Raw genomic sequence first — 23,177 nt, forward strand, 5'->3', positions numbered from 1 at the left:
ATCAATTAATCAATTACTTTTTTTATACACCCACCCTTTAGTACCTACTCCATGATTTGCACTCCACACATTTGCCAAATCACACATTCCTGTGTGCCTCTCTCCCACCGAATACCACAATATCATAGCCATCATTGGGCTTTCATACACATATTTCACAGCCTCTTTGGGCACAAAAACTCAGGTCATTTATGGCACATTCAATGAATACCTTAGGTCATTCCCGCCACATTCAAGGAATACCTATCATATCACTAACGGGCCATTCATGGCACATTCAATGAATACCCGGGTCATTCATGGTACATTCAATGAATACCCTTATATAACACTAACGGGCCATTTATGGCACATTCAATAAATGCCCACCTAACATATGACTTCATCAATCATAAATTCAATTCCAAAACTTGAGGCGTGGAGAGTTCTAAAAGGGTGCGGTAAGTTTTGTTTACGCATTATTGTACTTTATTGCATAGATTATTTCAGAGAACGTAGGAATATCTTGATTCAATTATTTTTATTTACGCGTTATTAATTTCATGAATGTATAAGTGTCGTAACGTTGTGTATCGCAAAAGACTGAAAAATCACAAAGCAGTAAATACACATACACAAGTATATTTATAAAGGTCCTAGCCTAAGGTCAAACACGTTAATAGTCCTAGACTTATCCTATTAGACCGAATCATAATTTTAGGAAAAAGTCAAATTTTCGGGTTAACTGGTCAAAGTCAACCCTGGTCAAAGTCAAAGTCAGAGTCCACTCTGGTCAGTGGTCAATCAAAGTCAGAGTTCACAAACTCTTCTAACCCAAAGGCCCAAAAATAAAAATCCAAAAGTAAAAAGATATTAGCCCACACGATTTTGGCCCAAGCCCAAATTCGTTTTTTGCTACTGTTCATCTCCTTCCCTCATTCAACTTCCAGCCACCACCGACCACCACAACAGCCACCACCGACCATCCATGACAAAAAGAACCCAGCGGTTTTCATCCTCGCAAAAACCCCTACACACCTATCCTAAAAATTCATGATTCTGTTATACTGTAAAAATCACATCCCACGCCATTAACAACCTTTGGAGCTTCGACAGCTCCTCTCCAGCACCCAATCCACCTAACATATTCACCTCAACCCAACAACCATGTCCCAACAAAAATCCAAACAACAACAACATTCAAACAACACATTACAAATCCGGACGGTTTGGGGTCTTGGTCGAACGCCATTAATGGCTGTTTCAAGGCTTCCCCTCATTCAACTTCCCAAACACCAATTCGATACCCCACTCTTCATTACCACAACCAAACATCATCAATAACATTCAAATTTAACACTTCAACATTTCCACAAATCAAAAAAATGAAATATACTTCAACCACAAAACAGGAAGGACGGTTTGGTGCTTTGGTGCTGATGGCGATGCCATTACCCACCGATGTCCAGACTTCGACAGTTTAAATGCCAAAAATTCGTCCTAGTTATTTACTGTAGTGTTTCCAAATGGTATCTAACCTAGTCGACACCATTAACAGAATTGGCACCCTTTAACAGAGTTTACCAGATAAAAAAAACCAACATTACTTGAAAGCGAAACAAATATTTAAAAAGATCGTCGGACTACTCACCGTTTTAAAACCGAGCGGCTTCAGAGAGCTTAAACCCCGAAAACCCAACGCTCATCGGCTAAACCGAACGATCTTTCTTGTTCAAACCCCCTTTTTTTTTCTCTCAGTAAAACTTTTTTTTTTTTTTTCTAAAACTCCCGTTTTGTTTTTCCCTCCAAAACTCTACGTGAGAAACCCCTATTTTCTGGTTTTTAAAACATCCCCGAAAACAAGGGTTTTAAACCTATCTACTTACTTACGGGCTTTTATCCAAAAACTACTGGATATCTTATCTCTGTTATTTATTTACATTATTATTATTATTATTAATATTAATATTATTATAAGAAAAGCAAATAAAAGCCGGGGTGTTATAACATGTCAGTTGTTCTGCTGAGCCAATGCCATCCACTGGTAAGAATACTTAGCCCCAGTAACCCTGGATTGAACAGGGAACACAAAAAGGCCGACTGCGGAATCATTCTTCTTCCTCTTTTTAGTAACAATCTGCTTTCTCAACTCTGTCGAGCAGAGTTTCAGGGTTGGCCATTTGAGCCATCCAATTTACCGACTGACTATCGTGATCAAACATGGTCAACAGTATTATGGTAGTATGATTTAATTGATTTATAAATTAATATTATTTATTGAAGTATGAGTTAGGGTAATTCAGTACAGTTTCAATTACAAACCGTATTGATTGATGTATTGGCTCATCTTTGATTTCAGAGGGTCTGTATCATGTCTCAAGTTAGAGCAGAGGAGTTTGATTACATGACAGACGATGAGGAAGACATGGGTGGTAATGTCGTTGGAGTTGCAACAGACGAAGAGTATTACTATGGAAGTGATGGCGAAGTGCTTTTTGATGACTATGAATCAGTATGATTTTGATTTTGTCCTTGGAAACATATTGCATTTTCAGGCTTTTGAATTCTTGGTCCGGGTATTAGTAAATTGGTTTGATTGTGCATCTCATTTCGGTGTTTGAATCGTTGAGGGTTCTTCTGACCATAGCCATTGTCACAAAGTTTGGCGATTTTAGAAAAATCTCTAAAATAACTGTTTGGAAGTTTGAGGCATGTCACTGTTTAGAAGTTAATATGAAAGAAGGAAGTAATTCTTTTATAAATGATGATTATGACTGATCCTTTTGAGGCATGTAGCGTTAATTATATGCTTAGGATGCATCAACATCACATGTTATAATCTGTTCGACTGTTCTTCACGTGTTAATATATTGTATAATTTCCCTAGACGCTTACCAAGTGATCTAAGTTTTCACAGTAGACTGCTTACTGACTATTATAGCCTTCATAGCTAGGTTATATGGACACGCCATATTTTGAAAAAAAATCCGTGTCGGATACGTATCCACGTGTCCGTGTCGAACACATTGTATGTAATTTACCTCGAATTTTGATATTTTTCCGTGTCCGACAATTCGTATCCGTGTCCGATACGGACACACTTACCCGTGTCAATGTAACCTAGCTTCACAGTGTCGATTAGGTCATTTTTGGCGTCAATTCATTTAAGTGACGCTGAGTGTTATTAGAAATTAACAAATACTAATCCCAATAATAATAATGGTTTGCGGTTTTATTTATAATGGTAGGAAATTGCAACAATTTTTTTATCCCTTTCATTGCTTTGCAAATCTGTTTTAATTTGAAAAAGTGGCGAATTTCTACTCATACGTTTTCCACTGTTGCTTTGTATCCTCCATGCCAATGATGCCTCAACAATCAAACTCTATGATAAATTCTCCTACTCTGAATGCCTCACCCGCTGCTGGAGTTGCTCCTCACTTGCATCAATCTCCTTTTCCACCTTTCTATGACCAACAACATTCTCTTCCTTCAATGGGCCAAGGTCGACCAGATTATGATCCTTCACCCAAGTCTTTCAAGGGTTTGTCTGGACCACTTCCTTCTGATGTGGAAGCAGAACTTGGTAATGTGCTCAATAATCTCACTGGTACTAAGGAGTCGATCAAGGGTGCCAAGATATGGTTTATGCAGAGGTCCCCTTTTGTGCCTGCTCTAGCAGAGGCTCTGAGAGAAAGAGTACTTTCCCTCGAGGATTCTGACTTTCTTTATAATTCTGGAAAGTTTTATATTTTTGTTATTATTCTTTACTGTGTGCTTCTATGTGTTATATTGTTTGATTTAGTGGATGTCATGGATTGTTGTTACTTTTTTAGGCCAGCATTGGTGGGTTGGTATGACGACTTGAATTTTGATTAGTGATATATGGTCATTGTTTTGTTTATGAGTGTCCGAATTAGCATTATGATCTAAGTACTTGCCCTTAAACCTTGGATTCAGGGAATTGAATAGCATGCCAAAGAATTTAGTGATAGTGCCAATTGCATTACATCTATACGTTTGCTACTGGTTTAATATCTATGTTTTAATTGATTGAATAAATTCGATGGTGTGCGCAATAAATCACTTTTGAAGGTTTGAGCAGTCTGTTTGCCAAATTGAGTTTCTGCCATATGCGGTTATTTTAATTATTGTTTGATTGTTGGACTAACCTTTTGTTCCTTACCCGACCTTGCTATCTAATATTCTCTCTGTTTTTTATAAGACAACATGTTCTTTTGATAGATCAATCAATATATGAATTCTTAGCAACAGTAGCTTTTAACAATAATAGTAATAATAATAATTAATCATGTTCAAGACCATCCCCCCAGAATCCTCAACATTTGCCATTTGGATCTATTATTGAGCGGTTAAGACATTTTTATCGGTCTCATACTAGAAGTTATGTTGGTCTTTTCCGGTCTGATCATTTGAATTGTACATTGCAGCTAAATCTGCGATGGAGATATTGAACTTCACACCTCTCAATGGGAAGCCCATCAGGATTATGTTGTCACATCGAGACCCTAGCATCCACAAAAGTGGACATGCTAATGTCTTTATCAAGAATTTGGACCCGGAAATAGATAACAAGAACTTGCATGATTCTTTTTCTACATTTGGCAAGGTTCTTTCATGCAATGTGGCCACTGATTTGAATGGGCACTCTAAAGGTTATGGATATGTGCAATTTGAGCAGGAGGAAGCTGCACAAAATGTTATTAAAGGTCTGGATGGAATGTTGATGAATGATATAGAGATCTCTGTTGGTCTTTTCGTCCGTAAACAAGAGAGACATCGAGCAGACGGATCCGAAAAAGATACCAATCTATATGTAAAGAATTTTTCTGAAACACTTACTGATGAGGACCTTAAGAAATTTTTTAGTGCTTATGGTACCATTACTCATGCCTATGTTATGAAGGATGTGAACAGTGGAAAATCTAAAGGTTTTGGTTTTGTTAAGTTTGAGAAGTCAGATAATGCTGCTTCTGCAATTGAGAAAATGAACGGATACAGTCATAATGATAAGGTCTGGTACGTTGGGCTGGCTAAGAGCAAGACTGAAAGAAAGGCTGAGTTGAAGTCCAAATTTGAACAAGAAAGCAGTGGTAAAGTCTATAAACTACAGGGTGCTAATTTATATTTGAAAAATCTTGATGATGACTTTAGTGATGAGAAACTGAACGAGCTGTTTTCTCAATTTGGGACGATAACATCCCACACGGTATGACCTAGCATTATGGAAAATTTATTTCATGTTATTTCATTCGTTTTTCTTATGATGTATCTAACCACATCCTTCTTTGGTTTTCTGCAGATCAAGCACGATATGCAAGGGCAGAGCATGGGCTATGGTTTTGTTGCATTTTCTACTCCTGAGGATGTTGCTAAAGCAGTATGTTGTCTTTGATCCCACCATATTTACACACACATACATACATAATACATAATGTCGAAAATTTGTAAATCATGTCATGCACAGGCTTTGTTGTGTAACTATACCTTTTGTTTCTTTTTTTACTTCAGGCTGATCAAGTCAGGAACCGTAGTTGAGGTACTCCTGGAGGATGGAAAGCCAGTCAGCGTTGACACGGTACTCTCTCTCTCTCTCTGCGCGTGTGTGTGTGGAGTTAAACAACCATTACAATATTGTTTGAATTTAAATTGGTCACTGAACAATTTCGGTATACAAATAATTTTATGCTCATTTTGCTTCACCCATTGCCTGAACTTGGAAGTTCTCTTTTTCTTTTCTTTGCAGCCTCTGTTTGTTATTGACCCCTGAAGTAAAATGTGGTGGTGTTGTAGCATGTTGAAAATATACTTAATCTTAATGTTGATCCACAGTGTTTTAATTGTTTTTCTTTGGTTTTTCAATTGTTCACCATCCACCCCGAAAACCCCAAACTCTCAAAGTTTTCTCGCACTGATTTTACTATATCTCACTATGCTGGGGAGGTATTCATGGCTTTGTCTCAATATATATGATTATCTTTTTCACTCTTAGTAGTCATATTGATTATATTTTAATCTTTTATACTCTCTATACAGGTGATATATCAAGTTGATCAGTTTCTAGACAAAAACAAAGATTATGTAGTGGCAGAACATTAAGAGCTGATGACCACCTCGAAGTGCTCCTTTGTAGCAGGGCTGATACCCCCAACACCAGACGAATCCTCAAAGTCTTCTAATTTTTTTTCGATTGGAGCACATTTTAAGGTACTTTTATTCCACTTTTATCCCAACCTTTTCTTATTAACAGCATGGGTTTGATGATAATCTAGGGATTGAAATTTATTTCGGTGAACCCTTTTGTTGGTTCACCAGCACGTGGTTTGCGAAATAACCTACAAAAAGCAAAGGCAGCCAAGAATGGGGTGAGTGCTGTTCAGATACACCCAAATCCCTCATTGAGAGAGGCCATTATATATTTTTTGCGTGTCACTTGGGAATCTGAAAAATAATGTCTCCTTTATTTTCATTTTTTATTTTTGTCTATATCTTTTGCTTTTTGGAAAGAACAACAACTATATTAAGCCCCTGAGGCCAAGGTTGAGAGTGACATATCTGTAGAACAGGACCTTGGAGGTTCACTTGAAGATGTTTGTTGTTAATATGGAGTCTGTGGAGGTGAAAATGGTGTTTTCGGAACCCGAAGGAACAAACCTTCATAATATTGATGATGATGAAAACATTGACGAGGAGAAACTAGATAGTGTGGAGGAGAAAGTAGAGTGTGAGATGGAGATGGAATCTGTTTAATCTGAACTGCAACAGCTAGATAAGCCTGATTCAGCTGAACAAAATGTTGATGAGGAGATAAAGTCTGGAGAGCAAGACACATTAGATTCAGGAGTTGTGATGTGAAATAATGAGGACTCACAGTCTATGCCTATTGAAATTGTTGAAAGCAATAGATTAGAAACAGCTAGAGTGGTATCAAGAAGTGGAGAATCCGATGAGGATATCTCTGTGGAAGAACCTTTAGACTGCTCCGCAAAGAAGCAGGGCCTCGAATTGGAAATAGACTCCTCTCCTGTAGATAATATACAATTAGAACTAGAATCTACCGATTCTATTTATCAAAGTAGTGATGATAATGGGGATTTGAGTGGAAGGTCAGATGTGACTGATGAAGAGGCTAAGGAAGATGGTGACCGTTCTTATGTTTTTGTCGATGGAGGAATTCTCTTGATGGGATTGTTTCAGATTTTTTGGGATTGTTTTTTTGGTGTATTTTCAGTTATGTGAGGGTAGATGATATTAATGATGTTCAGTACTTCTACTACTTCGTCTCTTCTAACATTATTTGGGGGTTTCACTCTTCTATCTTATGGCCTATGGGTACGCGACATATTCAAACTTCAAAAGCAGTGGGACCCGTTGTGTCCAACACTGGCATGTTACGACTTTACAAACCATGCAGCTGCTTTTTAATTCGGTCTGCATTTTGTCTCACCAGTCACCAATTAACGCCATTAATGGATTTTAGCTCCTCTTCACTAGCAAATGCTGGTTTTCACTTTGCACACATAACATTACTCTTCTCTCAAGAACAGAATAATTGAAATGGAAGAAGAAGGAAGATCATTGTCTGAAACACCAACATGGGCTGTTGCAACTGTTATAACTGTTTTGGTTTCTGTTGGGTTTCTATTTCAAGGGTCTTTGAAAAGGGCTGGCAAGGTATGGGAACATTTCTTTTGATCTTTTCGACACTTTCTCTCAGCAAAAAAGTTTGGTTTATTGTTCTTGGCAATCTTATAGTGGAGTTGTTCTGTTATTGAACAGTGGTTAGTTGATACCAAGAGAAAAGCTCTTCATGCTGCTCTGCAGAAGATCAAGGAAGGTAATAATACATTGCACTTTTAGGAATGTTGTTTCTTTAATTTCGTTTAGATTTTTTGAGTTGAAAATTTTGGTTATTTTGGCAAACAGAGCTAATGCTTTTTGGAGTTTTATCATTATTGATGGGCCATTCCGCAATTTGGGTGTCGAAGATTTGTGTTAAATTTTTGCTCATGGATACCCGATTTTATCCATGTACATATGATGGCAACTACAATGTTTCTGTCAACCAAAAAAGTGTGTTGATCACGAGCTTTAATTCTTCAAAGTATTCAGTTTCACATGAGCAGATGAATATTGAACGTCGCGAGCATTGCCCTGAGGTAAATTTTTCTCAGAAGCCATTTGGGTGAAATATTGTTAATATTATGATTCCAACCATCAGTATATATACATGCTGATCTTTCATGGTTGTTCCAAACAAATATATATGTTCCATCAATGAGAGTATATAATTATATATACATGTTCATGAATCTAAATGTAGGTTGAGCGTTGTAGTAATGAGGTCCCAGTACGAGTGCACCCAACAATCTTTGTAAAAGGGGGTTATTACGCATATTAGTTTAGCATGTGTGCAAAAGAGCATAGGCCGTACAAATTTGGTTTTTTCAGTTATTCATGGAAATGTGGTAGCGCAGTTATATCTAAGTTCACTAATAACAAACAATTGTAAAAGATCAGAGCATTCTTTTCTGGTCGGACAGTACATGGGCCAATGGTTCTGTCTTGAAACAAGTTATTTTGTTATAACAGATTTGATATACTTTTATACTACGGTGTTTGAAGTTTATTATTGTGGTCATATAATATGGGATAATGGGAACTGTGGGAACTGGTGTGCATGTGAGTAGCTCTTTTAGCATAGAATGTTTGGCTGATACATTTCAAATTTTCTACTATATCTATTAGGATTCAAGTATTCACACACTGGGTGTTGCGACTGTATAGTAATATGTTTACCTGGGAATTTGGTGTCCTGATCGATCTCAATATGTGTTCCGGGATGATTTCCACCCTACGGATGTGGCAAATGAAATCTTGGCCAAGCAAGATACAGAGAGGTACTATACAGACTACTTATCCCATGAATGTGAAGCAACTTCTTCAACTCTAGCTGCAGCTTGATCAATTCTTTGGCGCTAAATGTGAGTATGTGACACAACCACTTCTGAGTCCTGACTCCTGACGTACTTGCTCATTGGTCATTTTGTGGTTATTGTGTATACAGCTAACTATGTACACAAAGTCTTGGTCCTTACAGAGTTTTCTTGAAAATTTATTTTAACATTCAGGCAAGTACGCACAATTTCAGGTCCCTCAAATATCACCTCGTCCTTATCTCAATTTTATGCTTCCTAATTCCTCAAGGACAGACTTCGCTTCAGGGTACAACCTCTTACCGACAGCATGCTAATTCTAAATATAAAATGAGCATTTCCGGTATGTTATTCAAACCCAGAAGTAAGTCTAATTGTTGTGTGCTTTTTGCAGGGTTTTGTTATCTCGGACTGGCAGGGTGTAGACAGGATTATCGACCCACCTCATGCAAACTATTCAGACTCATCTTTATGTGAAGAATCCATTGGCAGGGTGAAGAATCCATTGGCTTTGAGGTGAGGTTCCGTTGATTTCATCTTTATGTTCGGTACGGTGTTACGTTAGTACCCAATATTTTGGGATATGATGCTTCCGATTTATATTCATTACCATTGCACGATATCTCTAATTTTTTGAGTTGGGTTCATTCCGTTTTTTGCCTGAAACTTTTGATCACAATGTTGCCATGGCATTAAAGTGGCTAAATGGATTATACGTTGTCGAGGATAATTTTTACATCCTTAATCACAAATCCAATCCAGTCGGGCATTTCGTCTATTGCCTGGAGCAATCCAAGCGTTAATTTGAGATATTGGTAAATGATATGCTCCCTAATGATATGCGTGTCTTCCTTTTTTGCAGTAAATGAGATGAAATCCAACAGATGTCCTTGCATGGAATGTATAGTACTTGGCTGTGTGTCAACTGTCCTTACTATACAAATTTTGGGGAGCAATGATTTTCCAATTAAGAGCCGGAGAGGAAAACTGAACATAAACTGAACATGCAAGCCCAATAGAAAGGTATTTTTTTTTAAAAGTTTCTATTTGGAATCAACAGTTATTATCAACCTGAAAACAAATTTGGAAACTAGAGGAAATTTGGGGAATGGTAGTTTGGTCAAAAAGTTTGATTATTTCACTGAACCAACCTTCTAATTCAATTAAGGCTGTTTATGTTTACCTGGATATCTTTCCATGTAAACTTGAACTATAACAGAGGATGTTTAAGTTGTTGATTGGTGGTTCCCCCACTAAAACACAACAAAAAACTCTTACTGCCACTTCGCAACTGATGATGCGACATTTCTACTGCTATTTGCTTCTTTTGGGAGGGATATGCCTACCAATTCCTTGGCAAAATCCCTATTCCAGTTAAACATCATCCCCTGTTATAGCTAAATTTAGCTGGAAATACTTACAAACAAACAAGCACATTCTAAACCTGTTCTTTAGGGCACACCATAAGCTGATGACTTCAGTTAGCATAACTTATCATTGCTATGCCATTATTTCTTTATATAATAATAAATTAATAATACTACAAACCACATTCACAATTAATTAAAATCATCAAGCACGACAGAAGGAATTCTAATAGCAGTACTAAGCTATGTTCACATTAAAAAAAAACATTTGCAAAAATTGATATTCTAATATATCTGAACCAAGATAACTGAAACTAGGGCAAACTTTGATTACTCAGTTAGCCTGAATTTTCAGCCATCTATCACTTTAGTTAGGTTATTTTATTGAACGCGATTTACTGCAATTGCGTTCAATTTGCACATAGGAAGCATGTCAAACTTATCCTCCAAATGAGGATGAACCATAGTTTATCATCTGATATTTTTAGAAATGTAGTTCCAAAACTAAGAAACACATTTTCAATTAAGTTGAGGCACACTACTGCAAATATTTCACCCTAGGGCTGAATTTTATTCTCCAGTTATGACTTTTAATCTTTTGCAGGAATCACTTTGTGCTAAGCAATATAGCCCCAAAGACATAAGTTTTCCAGACTGAATTAAGCGTACCATCAAATGAGGGACCAAAGAAACAGGAGAAGGGCCTTATTTCAATTATTTGTTCAAAGGTGGGACGTGAAAATTCAGCGGGTATGTTGGTCAGACTGAGAAGGAACAAAAAAAGATCAGACCAAATTACTAAGATTATTGGTTTGGTTTCTAACTCGATTCTAAGCAATGATGTTGAGTGTAGGTGTGGCTATACAGACCAGACATTCAGAATGTTCGTATTGGAGGGGAACTGCTTTAATATTAAGAGACGGTGTGTTGTAAACAGGCACAGGCAAGTCCATGCGAAAGATGTTTTTTTCTTTCAAGTTTCTAATTAGAATAGTGTTCTTTGACATAGAATAGTCTCATTGCTATTCCGGCTCTTATTGACCTTCTGTGCCATGGCAGCCCTAGAGGGAAGAAGGATGCTGCCACTGCCATATTTAACCTTTTAATCTATCAAGGGAACAAAGTAAGAGCTGTCAGAGCTGGAATTGTTGTGCCATTGATGAGGCTGCTTACAGATGCTGCTGGTGGAATGGTAGATGAGGCACTTGCAATACTCGCAATCCTTGCAAGCCATCAAGAAGGTAGGATGGCAATTGGTCAAGCTGAGCCCACCCCTGTTTTGGTGGAGGTAATGAGGACTGGATCACCACACAACCGTGAGAACGTTGCGGCTGTGTTGTGGTCACTGTGCATAGCTGATGGGAAGCATCTTAAGACTTCAAAAGAATGTGGGGTGGAAGAAGCTCTGAAGGATTTGTCGTAGAGTGGCACTGACCGTGCTAAGAGGAAAGCTGCAAATCTTCTGGAGCTCCTGCATTGGACGTTGGAAGAGGTTGTTAGCCCCCGAAATTGACTGCTGGGTACTAATATTCCCAAAGAGAAAATACAAGTGGTCTTTGTTGCTGGTGTAGGATAAGAAAAAATCAATCTGTTGTTTTTTATGAGGTCTGTTGGTGTATAAAGTAATAAGACGAGTTGGTCTTTATTTCTGTTAAAAAATGGATAGTGTGATTGGAGTTCTGTTTCTCAGAAAGTTAACTACCGTGAGTTCTATAGCATGAGAATCTTTTGATTAATTTAGTTTCTAATATGGGTGGATACTTTGGTAGTGAAGGCAGCTAAAAACGCCATGCATGACTAGGGCTTCATATCCGCTTGCTAAAAGAAACAGTTTTTGTTGCAGAAGGCTTTGTTTTAGGATACAGTGTCATTTAGTGTTGTTGGAAACAGTAAAAGGGAAGGTGAAAAAAAAAAAATCTACTTGGGCATGCTCGGCATGAGCTGACTTTAGCGTGAAGCACCCCATAAGTAGTCTTCATGAAATCTTCACGCCAACTCCTAATTCCTAACCTCGCCTCCCTCTGTTACCCCTCCTCGAATTGGCTGCAAGCTACTGGGATGTTGCCCCCACATGCCCCTTCAAAAAGAAGTTTTTTAGTTTGGGCAACTGCCATCCCCAACTTCAATTTAGATTAAACCATTTATTTGAACTTCCTAAGAAACAGAGGACAATGTAGTACAAAACATTATATATAAAGCAAGACGATTGTCACATGCATGGCCATCATTTGTAATTCTTCTCAGATTTACTGACAAGGCCAGCAGTCACTAGAAACTCAAGTGCAAGTTTATACATGAACAAAAAATTATTAATAAATAATATTCTGACCAAACATGACTATGGGCCAAAGTTTGGGCTTTTGTAAAATACATACCTAATTAGAAGACTTTGGGCTTTTAACATTCTTTGTTCTTTAGCATGCAATTTCTTTATTTCTTGACCACGCAAGCAATACAAATGTCACTGAAACACATGCTTTTGAAGTGTGTGAACAAAAACGAGGGTGATATTCATTACCTGATCTCCACTTATCACTATGGCTTATGCAGTGATCTCTGGTGTGTTGGAGCAATTGGGTACAATCCTCCAAACAGAGGTGAATCTATTGGAGGGTGTATGTAAATAAACTGAAAAACTCGATAATACACTATCTTTTTGATGCTGACGATGTATTGGACGAATGGAAAACCGAAATTCTCTGCTCACAGATCCAACAACTTGATGACAATGATGCTCCTGTCAGTGACAAGGTTTGGTCCTACTCGAAATACCAGGTAGTGATCTTTTGGTGGTATGCAAAAAGTAAGCATTTAGCATCAACTATGGCATTTTTATGGGCTTACCCTTGCAAAGATGCAATCACATTTTTTCTTCATACTTTACAACTTCAATTTGATACACCTAATTAGAAAACTTTGGGCTTTTAACGTTCTTTCTACATTTTTTTAACTGGCTACACTATTCATTTTCGCTATAAACTACACATGCGTTGATAAATAGTAGTAGATAAATAATAGTTCAATTAATACCAAATTTTTCGTTCTAATTCGTTGATTCTTCTTCTATCACAACTTAATGTTTCAGTATGTAAGTGCAAGTTTACACATGAACTAAAAGTTCTTAATGGCTTTCATAAAATACTTACATATTTAGAAAATTTATTCAACCATATATTGGACTATCAAGGTAGTAGGCCCGACTATAGGTCGGGCTTAATGGCTAGTATTCCCAAAGAGAGAAATATATCCACAATACATATCCATAAATCAGACATCGATAAATATCCATATTTTGATATTTTGTACTATGTGTGAAACAATGTCAAATATCCCCAAAAAGAAAGATATATCCACGATACATACCCAGAAATTGAGTATCGATAAATATCCATATCCCTATATTTTGTACTATGTCCCGCTCTACCACTCTTTTTACAAAAAAAAAAAAAAAAAAAATCATTCTCAGTTCTTACCAACAACAGCAGCCGCCACCCATGGAACACAAACAACAACCCTTATTATTAGATCCATCAAAACCACCCTCCCTTTATCTAATCTCCGCTTTTTTCGCAATGGAGCCCACTCCTTTCTTAATCTCTCTCTCCAAAGAATGCGGCGGTGGTTCGATAACAAAACCAGTCCAGACTTTAATTTTAAACCACTGTATAAACAAATCTGTAAGTAGAGAGAATGGGCCGAGTGGTTTATACGTGAAGAATTTTTTGAAGAAGGTTATTGTTTATGTGGAAGAGAGTAGTGATGAGGTTTTGGATGACTTGTATGAACAGTTTGCTTATTATATTACTTCTTTCAAGGTAAACGGTAAAATATTTGAATTTTCTTTTATTTTTTTATTTAAAAAAAGAAAAATTATTATGTTTTTTTTTAGGATGATATTTTGGCTAAGGGAAATACAAGGGTCTGCAAAACATTTTCTTTTCTCTTTCCTGATGGTAAGCAATTTGGATAAATTATTATTTTTTGTTTGTTTGTTTGTTAGTGCATAGCTTGTTTCTTAATATGGATTGTTTATATGTTCATGAAGATTGCTTTGAACTCTCAAGTTGTCCGAAATCACTGAAACTTGAAGTTCCGTTGCGATGTTCGCTCAACATGCTTGATGGAGATACTGGGTATTATTTCTTTTCACTTGTTCTATATTGCTATATCTATAACTTCTTTGTGTAGAATTACTGGTTGTAGCTAAATTGGTTTGCATACTAGATATATACTCTTGATACTTACTCTTGTATGATTTCGAAAACTAACACAGGAGTGCATGACAGTTATGAGTTGCATCCACTCCTATCAAGTACATCACTTACTTTTGAGTTTGATAACTGGGCAAAGGCTCTGTCTCTGAGGAATTTTACTAATGTTGAATTTTGTAAACACCTTGATGGTCATTCCCTCTAAGATTTCTGGTTCTCTATAGAGCACCTGTACATGTACTTCAGTGGCTGCTTCTTTTAGCACATATCTATTTACTTTTTCCCAACATAAAATCTACCAGATTTAGCTCCTCATGATGGTTTTTACAGATGTTGGATTTGGCCCTCAAGCTTCTATTTATCAGAATTTGTTCTGTCTTATCCTGAGATTTTCACCGGCAAATCATGTCTCGAGGTACCACTGTTACCAAAGAGCTCTGGTTCTTCTTTATTTTGCAAAAAACTGTGATTTTTTCGTATTTAAGATTGTTTTCAATGGAGGCAAGAGTGTTCTACATATGCGCGGCTAGACGGGAGTGCTCGACTTAAGCTGAGATGATTTTTTGTGCTCATTTTGCTGGAAAATAGGTTGGCTGTGGTGTGGGCTTAGTTGGTATCTCTCTTGCTAAGGTGAAAGCTACCAAGGTACATTAGTTGGAATTGTTTTTGTGGAATACGAAGTAGTTTATAAATATAAATTGTAGACATCTTTAGTTACAACCTTTAAACAGGAAACAAGGACATTTCTTTTTGCGCTAGAGTACATTGGTTTTATGCTGTCTGACTTATCCTCATTGAAATTTAAACATATTACATGGGTTGAGAATTTGTTTTGTTTGTTACCATAAAGGAATAAATTGGATTCATGAAAATTATTATTAACCGAATCATCAGTTTTAACTTTTTATTTTTTTATTTTTTAGTCTCTTTGGTGGTTGGGATTAGGCTATCTAGCGCCCTTTTTTCTTTTTATGGAATCTATTTTTCTTCTGAAGTCATGTGAAATTTATTCAACTGTCTTGAACAGTATCTCGTTTTATCAAATCAATATGCTCTACCACTTATTAATTTAGAATAAGTTGATGACACTACCTGCTACGTACCAACCCATTCAGATGTGGTGTTAATGTTACTGGTTAAGTGGATTGACAATAAGTTTTCAACTTCTGTGCAAGTATACTTAAGTACTCCTAGTATTGTTCTTACCTATCCTTACTTTCTTTATCATGTTTTAGCATTGGATTTTTCTTTTTCGTTTTCCTCGTGTTTTTCCGCACTGTTTATTTCTGCCTGTATTTATAAACTTACCCATTTTCATGGGGACTTATGCAGGACTGAAATAAATTTTAACCTCTATAATAAAATGCAGATTTTGTGATAACTTTTTGGTGCAGGTGATACTGACTGATGGTGACATGTCAACCTTAGCAAACCTGAAGCTAAATTTGGATTTGAACCATCAATTGGGTGCAGAAAGTGAGGTGGCACAAGGAACGGATAGAGATAAAAATATAGTGAGTCCATAATATACGATAACATTTACTTTCTAAGTCATTTTAAAAATGGTAATATATTGAATACTAAAAAATCCTACTTTTGAGGTTTTGTCAAACCGACACTTCATACCCATTTCAGTACCAGTGTTGACCCACCCCCCTTCTGAAACATCTTCCATTGATATATAACCATCAAAGGACTTGTGAATGTTATTATTGGCTTAATGTTGTTGTTTGTAGGCTTAACTTCCGCTTGTGGTAGACACCTCCCTCCCTTTCCCTTTGATAATTCCTAATTCCTGCCATTTGAACTTTCGATTTGTGTTTTTGGAGGGAGAAACCAAGGAGTATCTTGCTTGTCCTTGCAAATTAAACACAAAAGTTCACATGACCCTCTAGGACATTACTAGAACTTGAGATTGTTTCGTTGTAAATTTCAGGTAAAAGGTGAATATTTGTCATGGGAATTTGCATCAGAAAGTGTCCTCCAAGGCTTCACGCCGGATATAGTGTGAGTTATTTTTCTGTTTATGCATATTCAGAATACTATTGGATTGCTATTGCATGTTAGAAGCCATTGGTCCTATCATTTTGTAGTGGAGCGAAGTAGTTTTGTCTTTCGTCTTTTTATTTTCTTTTTACCCCATTGGTTCCCAAGGTAGGTAGTCACAAGTGCAATTGTTGATTTTGATTATAAATGTGTTTACCATCTCATGAGATGTCATCTATTTATTTATTTTTTCCCGATAGGTCTATAATTATTAAGAACTAATTGGGGGGGGGGGGGGGGGGAACAGACAGACCCCTTAAGACAATGCTTAAAACAGTACCAAACAAAAGATAATAAGGATACAACAAGTTAGCAAACATAAAAGCAAAACAAATATTGGATCCAGACAACTCTCGACTACAGTCTTGTGCATGGCAAATAGGTATTGGAGAAACAGCCATCGATGAAAACCACGATCTAAGTGAGCATCTACAATAATCTTGTAGGAAAACATGCGCAATCCTGCAAACCATATAGGAAAACTATAAAACTTGCAAAGTTAAACACAAAGAACTCCAACAACTGTATATTTCCAACCGTACCGTGTAGGGGTGACTTTGGATCGGATCGGATTAACCTCCTTCAGAACTTTTTCCGAATTTTTTCGGAACCTAATATGCTAGCCAAATCCGATCCAATTTTTTTTCGGATTCAAAATATATTTCCAATTTCGGAATTTTCGGAATACTTGGTAAATTTTCACAGATCTCTTTCCTTTCAATTATTTTTGGAAAATAAAATTTGACATCATTAAATTTCAAAATATAGTAATATACAATAGCAGTAAATAAGGGTGGAATTCGAGCTAAACAAGCCGAGCTTTAGCATGCTCAAGCTCAGCTCGCTAATTACACGAGCTTTAAATTGAGCTCGAGCTCGGCTCATATAGTTAAACGAGCGAGCTCGAGCCAAGCCCGAGCTGCTTGGTTATTTTATACTATAAATATGCTATTTGAGCTAAATGAGCCGAGCTTCATCAAGATCATTTGTTACACGAGCTTTAATTTGAGCTCAAGCTCGGCTCATATAGTTAAACGAGCGAGCTCGAGTCGAGCTCCGAGCCCTCGGCTCAAATTCCACCCTTAGCAGTAAAACACTTTAAAACTTAAAAAAAAAACAAGACTTTACATGTAAGGAACTAACAAAAGCCTAATACATGTCAGGAGCTAAAAGTCTTTATATGTCAAGAGCTAAAAGCATTTACATGTTACAAACCAAGACTTTATATGTCAGGAGCTAAAAGCATTTACATGTTACAAACCGAGACTTTATATGTTAGGAGCTAGCCTTTACATGTTACAAACCAAGACTTCGCATGTCAGGAGTTAAAAGCCTTTACATAACTTCAAAATACCAAAAGCAATATCAAAATCCACCTGAACAATTTTGGTTCAGTTCAATATCTACTATGGCAGTATGATATTGTACAAAATTTAAAACCTATAACATATTCAACCAATGTCCAAGAAACCATCACAAAATTACAATGTTTCATTAGCCAATGTATAATTGATACTCCAATTCATTTATTCCCTATTTATCAAAAAATCCAGCAGCCACCAACAACCTCCATGGCTATTAGTGTAGCACCTGAACACGCAAAAGTTGTATTAGAATCTACAAACTAAAAAATCTGGATGTTGAACTTAAAAGTAAGAAACTATACAAAGTAAAAATAGAGATTAAGAATCGAGTTATAAAACTTGCAATTAGGATGACTTCCCTTCTAAAATATAATCAAGTAGTTGATCCAATTGACAAAGATCTCAATTCATGTAAAACAACTATAATGACAAAGCAAAACACATAGATTTTTAGTAAACAATAATAGAACAAGAACAAAAAACCAAAATCAGGTTGAGCACAATATACCTTCCTCAATTTTTTCAAGTGCAGCAAGATGTTCTTCAACCTCATTTGATGACTTCAACCTCATTTGATGACAATGAGGTTCTTAGCCAATCTTGAGCACACACCAAACTTTCCACAACTTTTGGAGTCAAAGAGCTTCGAAATGGATCTAGAATTTGGCTGGCAGTGCTAAAAGCACATTTGGAAGCAACCGATGTTATAGGAATGGTTAAAACATCACGTGGCAACATAGCAAGTGCATGATAGGTTGGAACCATCTCTTTCCACCAAGCTAATACATTAAAGACTTTTTCATCCCCTTCTACAACATTATCATCCAAGAACCTATCCAAATCATTTGAAGCTTCACCAACATCTTTCTTCTTCAACTTGCCCTTAAACACGTCTTTAGACAAGAGACGTTTATTCACCTTCCCAACCAGATTACTCCCCTTATCATTTAAAATGCTAGATGATTCAACTTCTTCATTGGAAACATATTCTAGTTTGTAATGGTTATAAAGATGAGTCATCAAAGCTTTTAACTCATCATGGAATTTCTCCACCACTTTCTTCCTTGCCTCATCATCATCATGACCAATTCTTACTAAGTGTCATACCAAAACTCCACATATTGCATTTTATACTGTGGATCCAAAACTATTGCAACAATCAAAATCTGATTTAGAGTTTCAAACTTGCAATACTTATAAAACTTTAAATTCATGTTCCTAGCCATATCACAAAAAACACACATCATCACTAGCTAAATGATCCATGATAAGATCTTTAACTTGTGTTAAGTCATCAAAATACGTGTTAGAAGTAATATATTTGGAACCGGAAACATGTTTTGTTAGATCATAAAATTCTTCCAAGAAAATGTGCAAAACTTTTAGTTTCATCCGATCAATATCCCCCATTACACCCTACTTATTTACATTACAGTCAAACCTATAATTTGGATCACACTCATCAAACTTATCAAAGATCTTCTCAAAATCCATTGCGGCATCTATCATTAAATAGGTCGAATTCCATCTTGTTTTGACATCTAAACACAATGACTTTTTAGAAGTAATCATCTCCTCCACACAGCACTGCTTAAACACTTGCAAGCGTGAAGGACTACTCCTCACATACTTGACACTTCGACGAAGGCGTATGATTGTATCTTTATCCTCCTTAATTCCATCACCAACGACAAGATTAATAACATGTGCAAAACACCTCACATGAAAGAACTCACCACCAAACAACAACCCATTTCTCTTGTTCAGTCTTCTTTTCAAGTTCTCAACATGTGAATCATTATTTTTTGTATTATCAAGTGTGATGGTCATCAAATTTTTTATACCCCACTCTAATAGACACCCCTCTATAGCCTTGGCAATGGCTTCACCAATGTGTGGGTGTGGAAGCACTCGGAAATTGATAATCCTTTTGTGAAGCTTCCACTCCTTGTCGATAAAGGGAGCGGTTAAGACCATATACCCCAGATTTTGGATTGAAGTCTATAAATTTGTTGTGATGCATATCCTAGAAGGCACCAACTTCATACACTCTTTCAAGTTGATTCCTTCTTCATAAAACAACTTTAAACAATCCTTAGTTATGGCTGTTCTACCAACCACATAAAACTAGGTTGAGCTTCTTCACAAAACAACCTAAAACCTTCATATTCTACAAAACTAAAAGGGAGTTTATCGACAATTACCATTACTGCAAGGGCTTTGCGACACTTTTCTTGGTCAAACTTCCAATTAGAAGGATGACCTTGTTTAAAAGTAAGTGTTGTTTGAGTTTTGTCTTCTTCATAACTAGGAAACTCTCGACATTTTTTAAGATGATTCCATAATTTGTTGGTTCTATGAGATGAAGGTGCAATAACCGGTTTATGACAATAGTTGCAAATACCTGTGCCACTATATTTGTTGGTTCCCTCTGATAGCTGCTTGGCAAAGTGATTCCATACGGCAGAAGGTCCATGGTGTCCAACTAACCCAGATTTTAGACCTATCTTCTGCTTCTTTTGACTTATAACTTCATCATCACTACTAGCTACTGGACCAGAGTTTTGCTTCTTATGACTTATAGCATCAGCAGTACTAGCTACAGGAGTATTGTTCTCATCCATGGCTGACATATATACCTGGACAATTCAAGCATATATTATTTCAATTATAGACTTCACATAAATACTATAATAAACAAAGAAATAAACGAAAATTCCTTCTATACTGAATACTGAAACTCGAGAAAGAGAATGAAATCAACTCATCAACTCATCAACAGCAAAAGGATAATAATACTACTGCAAAAAGATCAAAACGGGAAAATCATTAGAATTGTTTGAGAGGAGTGGAGATTTGCATTAATGAAAACTAAACTAAACTAAACAATTATAGAAAACTAATAGTTCTTATGTAAAAGCTAATGATTTCTACTTACCAAGGACGAAAAAATTGAAAAATGGTTAGATTAGGTTTGACCGTTTGAGAGGAGTGGAGAAGAGAGGGAGTCAAGTAGCGGCTAGGTTATATTGTTTGTTTTGTTTTTGGAAGTACAAAAACTAGAAAATAAATGAACGGTTGAGATCTAATCAAGTGGACAGTGGAGATTTATTAGTTTATAAGTACATATTTTCGGAATAAATCAGCAATAATATCGGAAATTTCGAATCGACTATATATCGGAATTTTCGGATCGGATCGGTTTTTAGAGTTATACCTGAATCCGATCCAATTTTTTTTCGGAATTTTCGGAAATCGGATATTGGACCATGAAAACTCACTCAGAGCCGGACCAATTTTGGAGTTAGACCAATTTTGGGTCGGATTTCGGCAAAATCAGAAATTCGGCAAAAAGAGACACCCCTAGGACCATGTCATGATCACAACATCTCCACACGGTCACAATAAGTCATAAAACATGTCAAATGACATTTCTTTTTCTTCTTTTGTATGTGAATTAAAAGAATACCCAGTCAACTAAGAAGTGCACTGCCTAAACAATACAAATACAAAATTAAAAGAATACCCAGTAACAACCCATTTTCCTACTTCCTTTACTGTCATCAACCGTACTTAACAGGAAAAGTTGCTTGCTAGGATTGGGTTTTGACAACTCATAATAGCGAAAGGATTTGGACTACTTTAGATCCTTAGTGAGGGTGGATTTATGATATCCCTGAATTGGCCTTGTTTATGTCTGATTGAAATGTTATTTTATAGATAAGTTCATTGGCATCTCATATCCAAAATAGATGGCTTGTATTTCTTTCTTTATTTATTTTTTGCTTTTGTTTATTTTGTTTATTTGTTTATTTATTTATTTATTTTCGTCAAAATTGGAGTTTACTAGTCCTCACTTGGGTTTCTTTAGGTTGGGTGCAGATGTCATATATGATCCATTATGTTTTCCTCATCTTGTTCGAGTGCTATCCATTCTTCTCAAGCCTAGAAAAACACCGCTTCATCAAGGAAACAAAGGTTGTGTGGATTTACCAACTCATGAGGCATTTGTAGACAAACGTATCGATGATGATACACTCAATTTTGATTGTATAACAACTTCCAGTGATAAAAAATCAAGTAAATATAATGGTGATCATAATGGTGATAAATTTTGTGCTTGTGAAGGCAGAAGCGCAATGACTCCTATTGGCATCTCAAAGAAAAAGCCTATGGCTTATATAACTACTGTAATACGTAATGTGGATACCTACCGTTATTTCTTAAATGTGGCATCTCAAGCCTATCTCTCTGTTGTGGATATTACAGAAAATCAGAAGCCTTTGAATTTGCTTCCTTACATGCAATCCTATGACAGATCGAATATACGGTTATTGACTGTTTCAGTTTTGCACAATTAAGTTGAGTAATTGGGAAGTTGTTATGAGTTGGGGAATATGAAGGGATGTAAGCTGTTATGTTATTGATTGTTTTTTATTTTGTTCTTAAAATATATATATATATATATATATATATATATATTATATATATATATTCATTTGTTTTTAATTGGGCATGTTGTATTGTTGAGAAACGATGTTGGATTTCTGCTAATTTTTTGGGCATTGTGATGTATGGAATATATGAACTGGAATGACTTGTTTAATTACGAAGTTTGTTTTAAACAGCAGGCAGTTGATTACATATCATCAAATTTCGTATCAAAGCAGGTCATGCGTGGACTGGTAATGTTGATGAACCCGTAGAGTTGGTATGATTCAAAAATTGAATCTAATAAGATTTACAGTTGAATGCTATGCTTTGTAGAAAATTTAGGCATTCATGCATCTTACAAAATGCTTTTCCGGGGGAACTACCAGTAGACTGGAAAATTGAGACCGTCCAATAGCAGGTACTTTAAATATGGATTTTGTTCAACTCTGGCATTTAGCCTGTCATTAGTTTTTCTTGAGTTTACCAGAATTGGATTCGGCTGCTTGGGAAGCATTATGTCAAATTGTCAACCGGATTGATACTAATATTGTAAGTGAAATTCCATCAAAACCCCCAAAATTTTGGTGGAATTCACTTTCAGCGTTCCACGAGTTTGTACTCAAAACATTTTCCATGCTTATGACTCCAGTAATATTAAATGTTTGTACTTGCGGTGGACATGAAATATTTAAGGGTTAGTTAGTGTACACGCAAAAAAAGAGGAGAGGGGGGTAATACTAGTTAACCCAAAATATTTAAAGTAACCCAAAACTTTCATTCAGAAAAAGAGAGTAAATGATGGGATTAAATTTTTAGCAT

The 23,177-nt window shown here is 36.3% G+C and overlaps 2 protein-coding genes across 8 annotated transcripts; both read left to right on the top strand.

The window, feature by feature from the left end:
- Positions 1-1,984: 1,984 nt before the first annotated feature.
- Positions 1,985-12,039, top strand: LOC147476263 (polyadenylate-binding protein 2-like). 6 transcript variants are annotated; one of them, XM_086582684.1, is made up of 16 exons: positions 1,985-2,217; positions 2,339-2,491; positions 4,431-5,209; positions 5,303-5,380; positions 5,512-5,578; positions 6,037-6,207; positions 7,548-7,674; positions 7,780-7,837; positions 7,927-8,159; positions 8,749-8,984; positions 9,132-9,225; positions 9,331-9,452; positions 9,799-9,959; positions 10,908-11,053; positions 11,157-11,246; positions 11,363-12,039. In XM_086582684.1, exons 3-5 carry the CDS (start codon positions 4,442-4,444, stop codon positions 5,536-5,538), a joined length of 873 nt encoding a protein of 290 aa, XP_086438810.1. In that variant the 5' UTR covers positions 1,985-2,217; positions 2,339-2,491; positions 4,431-4,441; the 3' UTR covers positions 5,539-5,578; positions 6,037-6,207; positions 7,548-7,674; positions 7,780-7,837; positions 7,927-8,159; positions 8,749-8,984; positions 9,132-9,225; positions 9,331-9,452; positions 9,799-9,959; positions 10,908-11,053; positions 11,157-11,246; positions 11,363-12,039. The 6 variants fall into 6 exon arrangements, with proteins under 6 accessions (XP_086438810.1, XP_086438805.1, XP_086438807.1 ...); XM_086582679.1 differs by lacking the exons at positions 1,985-2,217; positions 2,339-2,491 and adding an exon at positions 2,504-3,678; XM_086582681.1 differs by lacking the exons at positions 1,985-2,217; positions 2,339-2,491 and adding an exon at positions 2,506-3,678 and having other exon boundaries at positions 5,303-5,578; positions 6,316-7,674.
- A 1,679-nt stretch (positions 12,040-13,718) lies between these two features.
- On the top strand, positions 13,719-22,403 carry LOC147476264 (S-adenosyl-L-methionine-dependent methyltransferases superfamily protein). Of its 2 annotated transcripts, none has more exons than XM_086582726.1 (8): positions 13,719-14,118; positions 14,193-14,256; positions 14,349-14,436; positions 14,845-14,929; positions 15,103-15,159; positions 15,909-16,028; positions 16,451-16,521; positions 21,796-22,403. In XM_086582726.1, exons 1-8 carry the CDS (start codon positions 13,798-13,800, stop codon positions 22,283-22,285), a joined length of 1,296 nt encoding a protein of 431 aa, XP_086438852.1. In that variant the 5' UTR covers positions 13,719-13,797; the 3' UTR covers positions 22,286-22,403. The 2 variants fall into 2 exon arrangements, with proteins under 2 accessions (XP_086438852.1, XP_086438853.1); XM_086582727.1 differs by having other exon boundaries at positions 13,731-14,118; positions 21,807-22,403.
- Positions 22,404-23,177: the final 774 nt, after the last annotated feature.

The sequence above is a fragment of the Coptis chinensis genome, chromosome 9 (assembly GCF_015680905.1).
Source record: "Coptis chinensis isolate HL-2020 chromosome 9, ASM1568090v1, whole genome shotgun sequence".
NCBI lineage: Eukaryota > Viridiplantae > Streptophyta > Magnoliopsida > Ranunculales > Ranunculaceae > Coptis > Coptis chinensis.

Coding starts and splice junctions, on each gene's coding strand:
- LOC147476263 (XM_086582679.1), top strand. CDS start 3,621: ATGGTTTATGCAGAGGTCCCCTTTTGTGCCTGCTCTAGCAGAGGCTCT. Junction 5,210..5,302: donor GGACGATAACATCCCACACG/GTATGACCTAGC, acceptor GGTTTTCTGCAG/ATCAAGCACGATATGCAAGG. Junction 5,381..5,511: donor CTGAGGATGTTGCTAAAGCA/GTATGTTGTCTT, acceptor TTTTTACTTCAG/GCTGATCAAGTCAGGAACCG.
- LOC147476264 (XM_086582726.1), top strand. CDS start 13,798: ATGGAACACAAACAACAACCCTTATTATTAGATCCATCAAAACCACCC. Junction 14,257..14,348: donor TTCTTTTCTCTTTCCTGATG/GTAAGCAATTTG, acceptor ATGTTCATGAAG/ATTGCTTTGAACTCTCAAGT. Junction 16,029..16,450: donor CGGATAGAGATAAAAATATA/GTGAGTCCATAA, acceptor TGTAAATTTCAG/GTAAAAGGTGAATATTTGTC.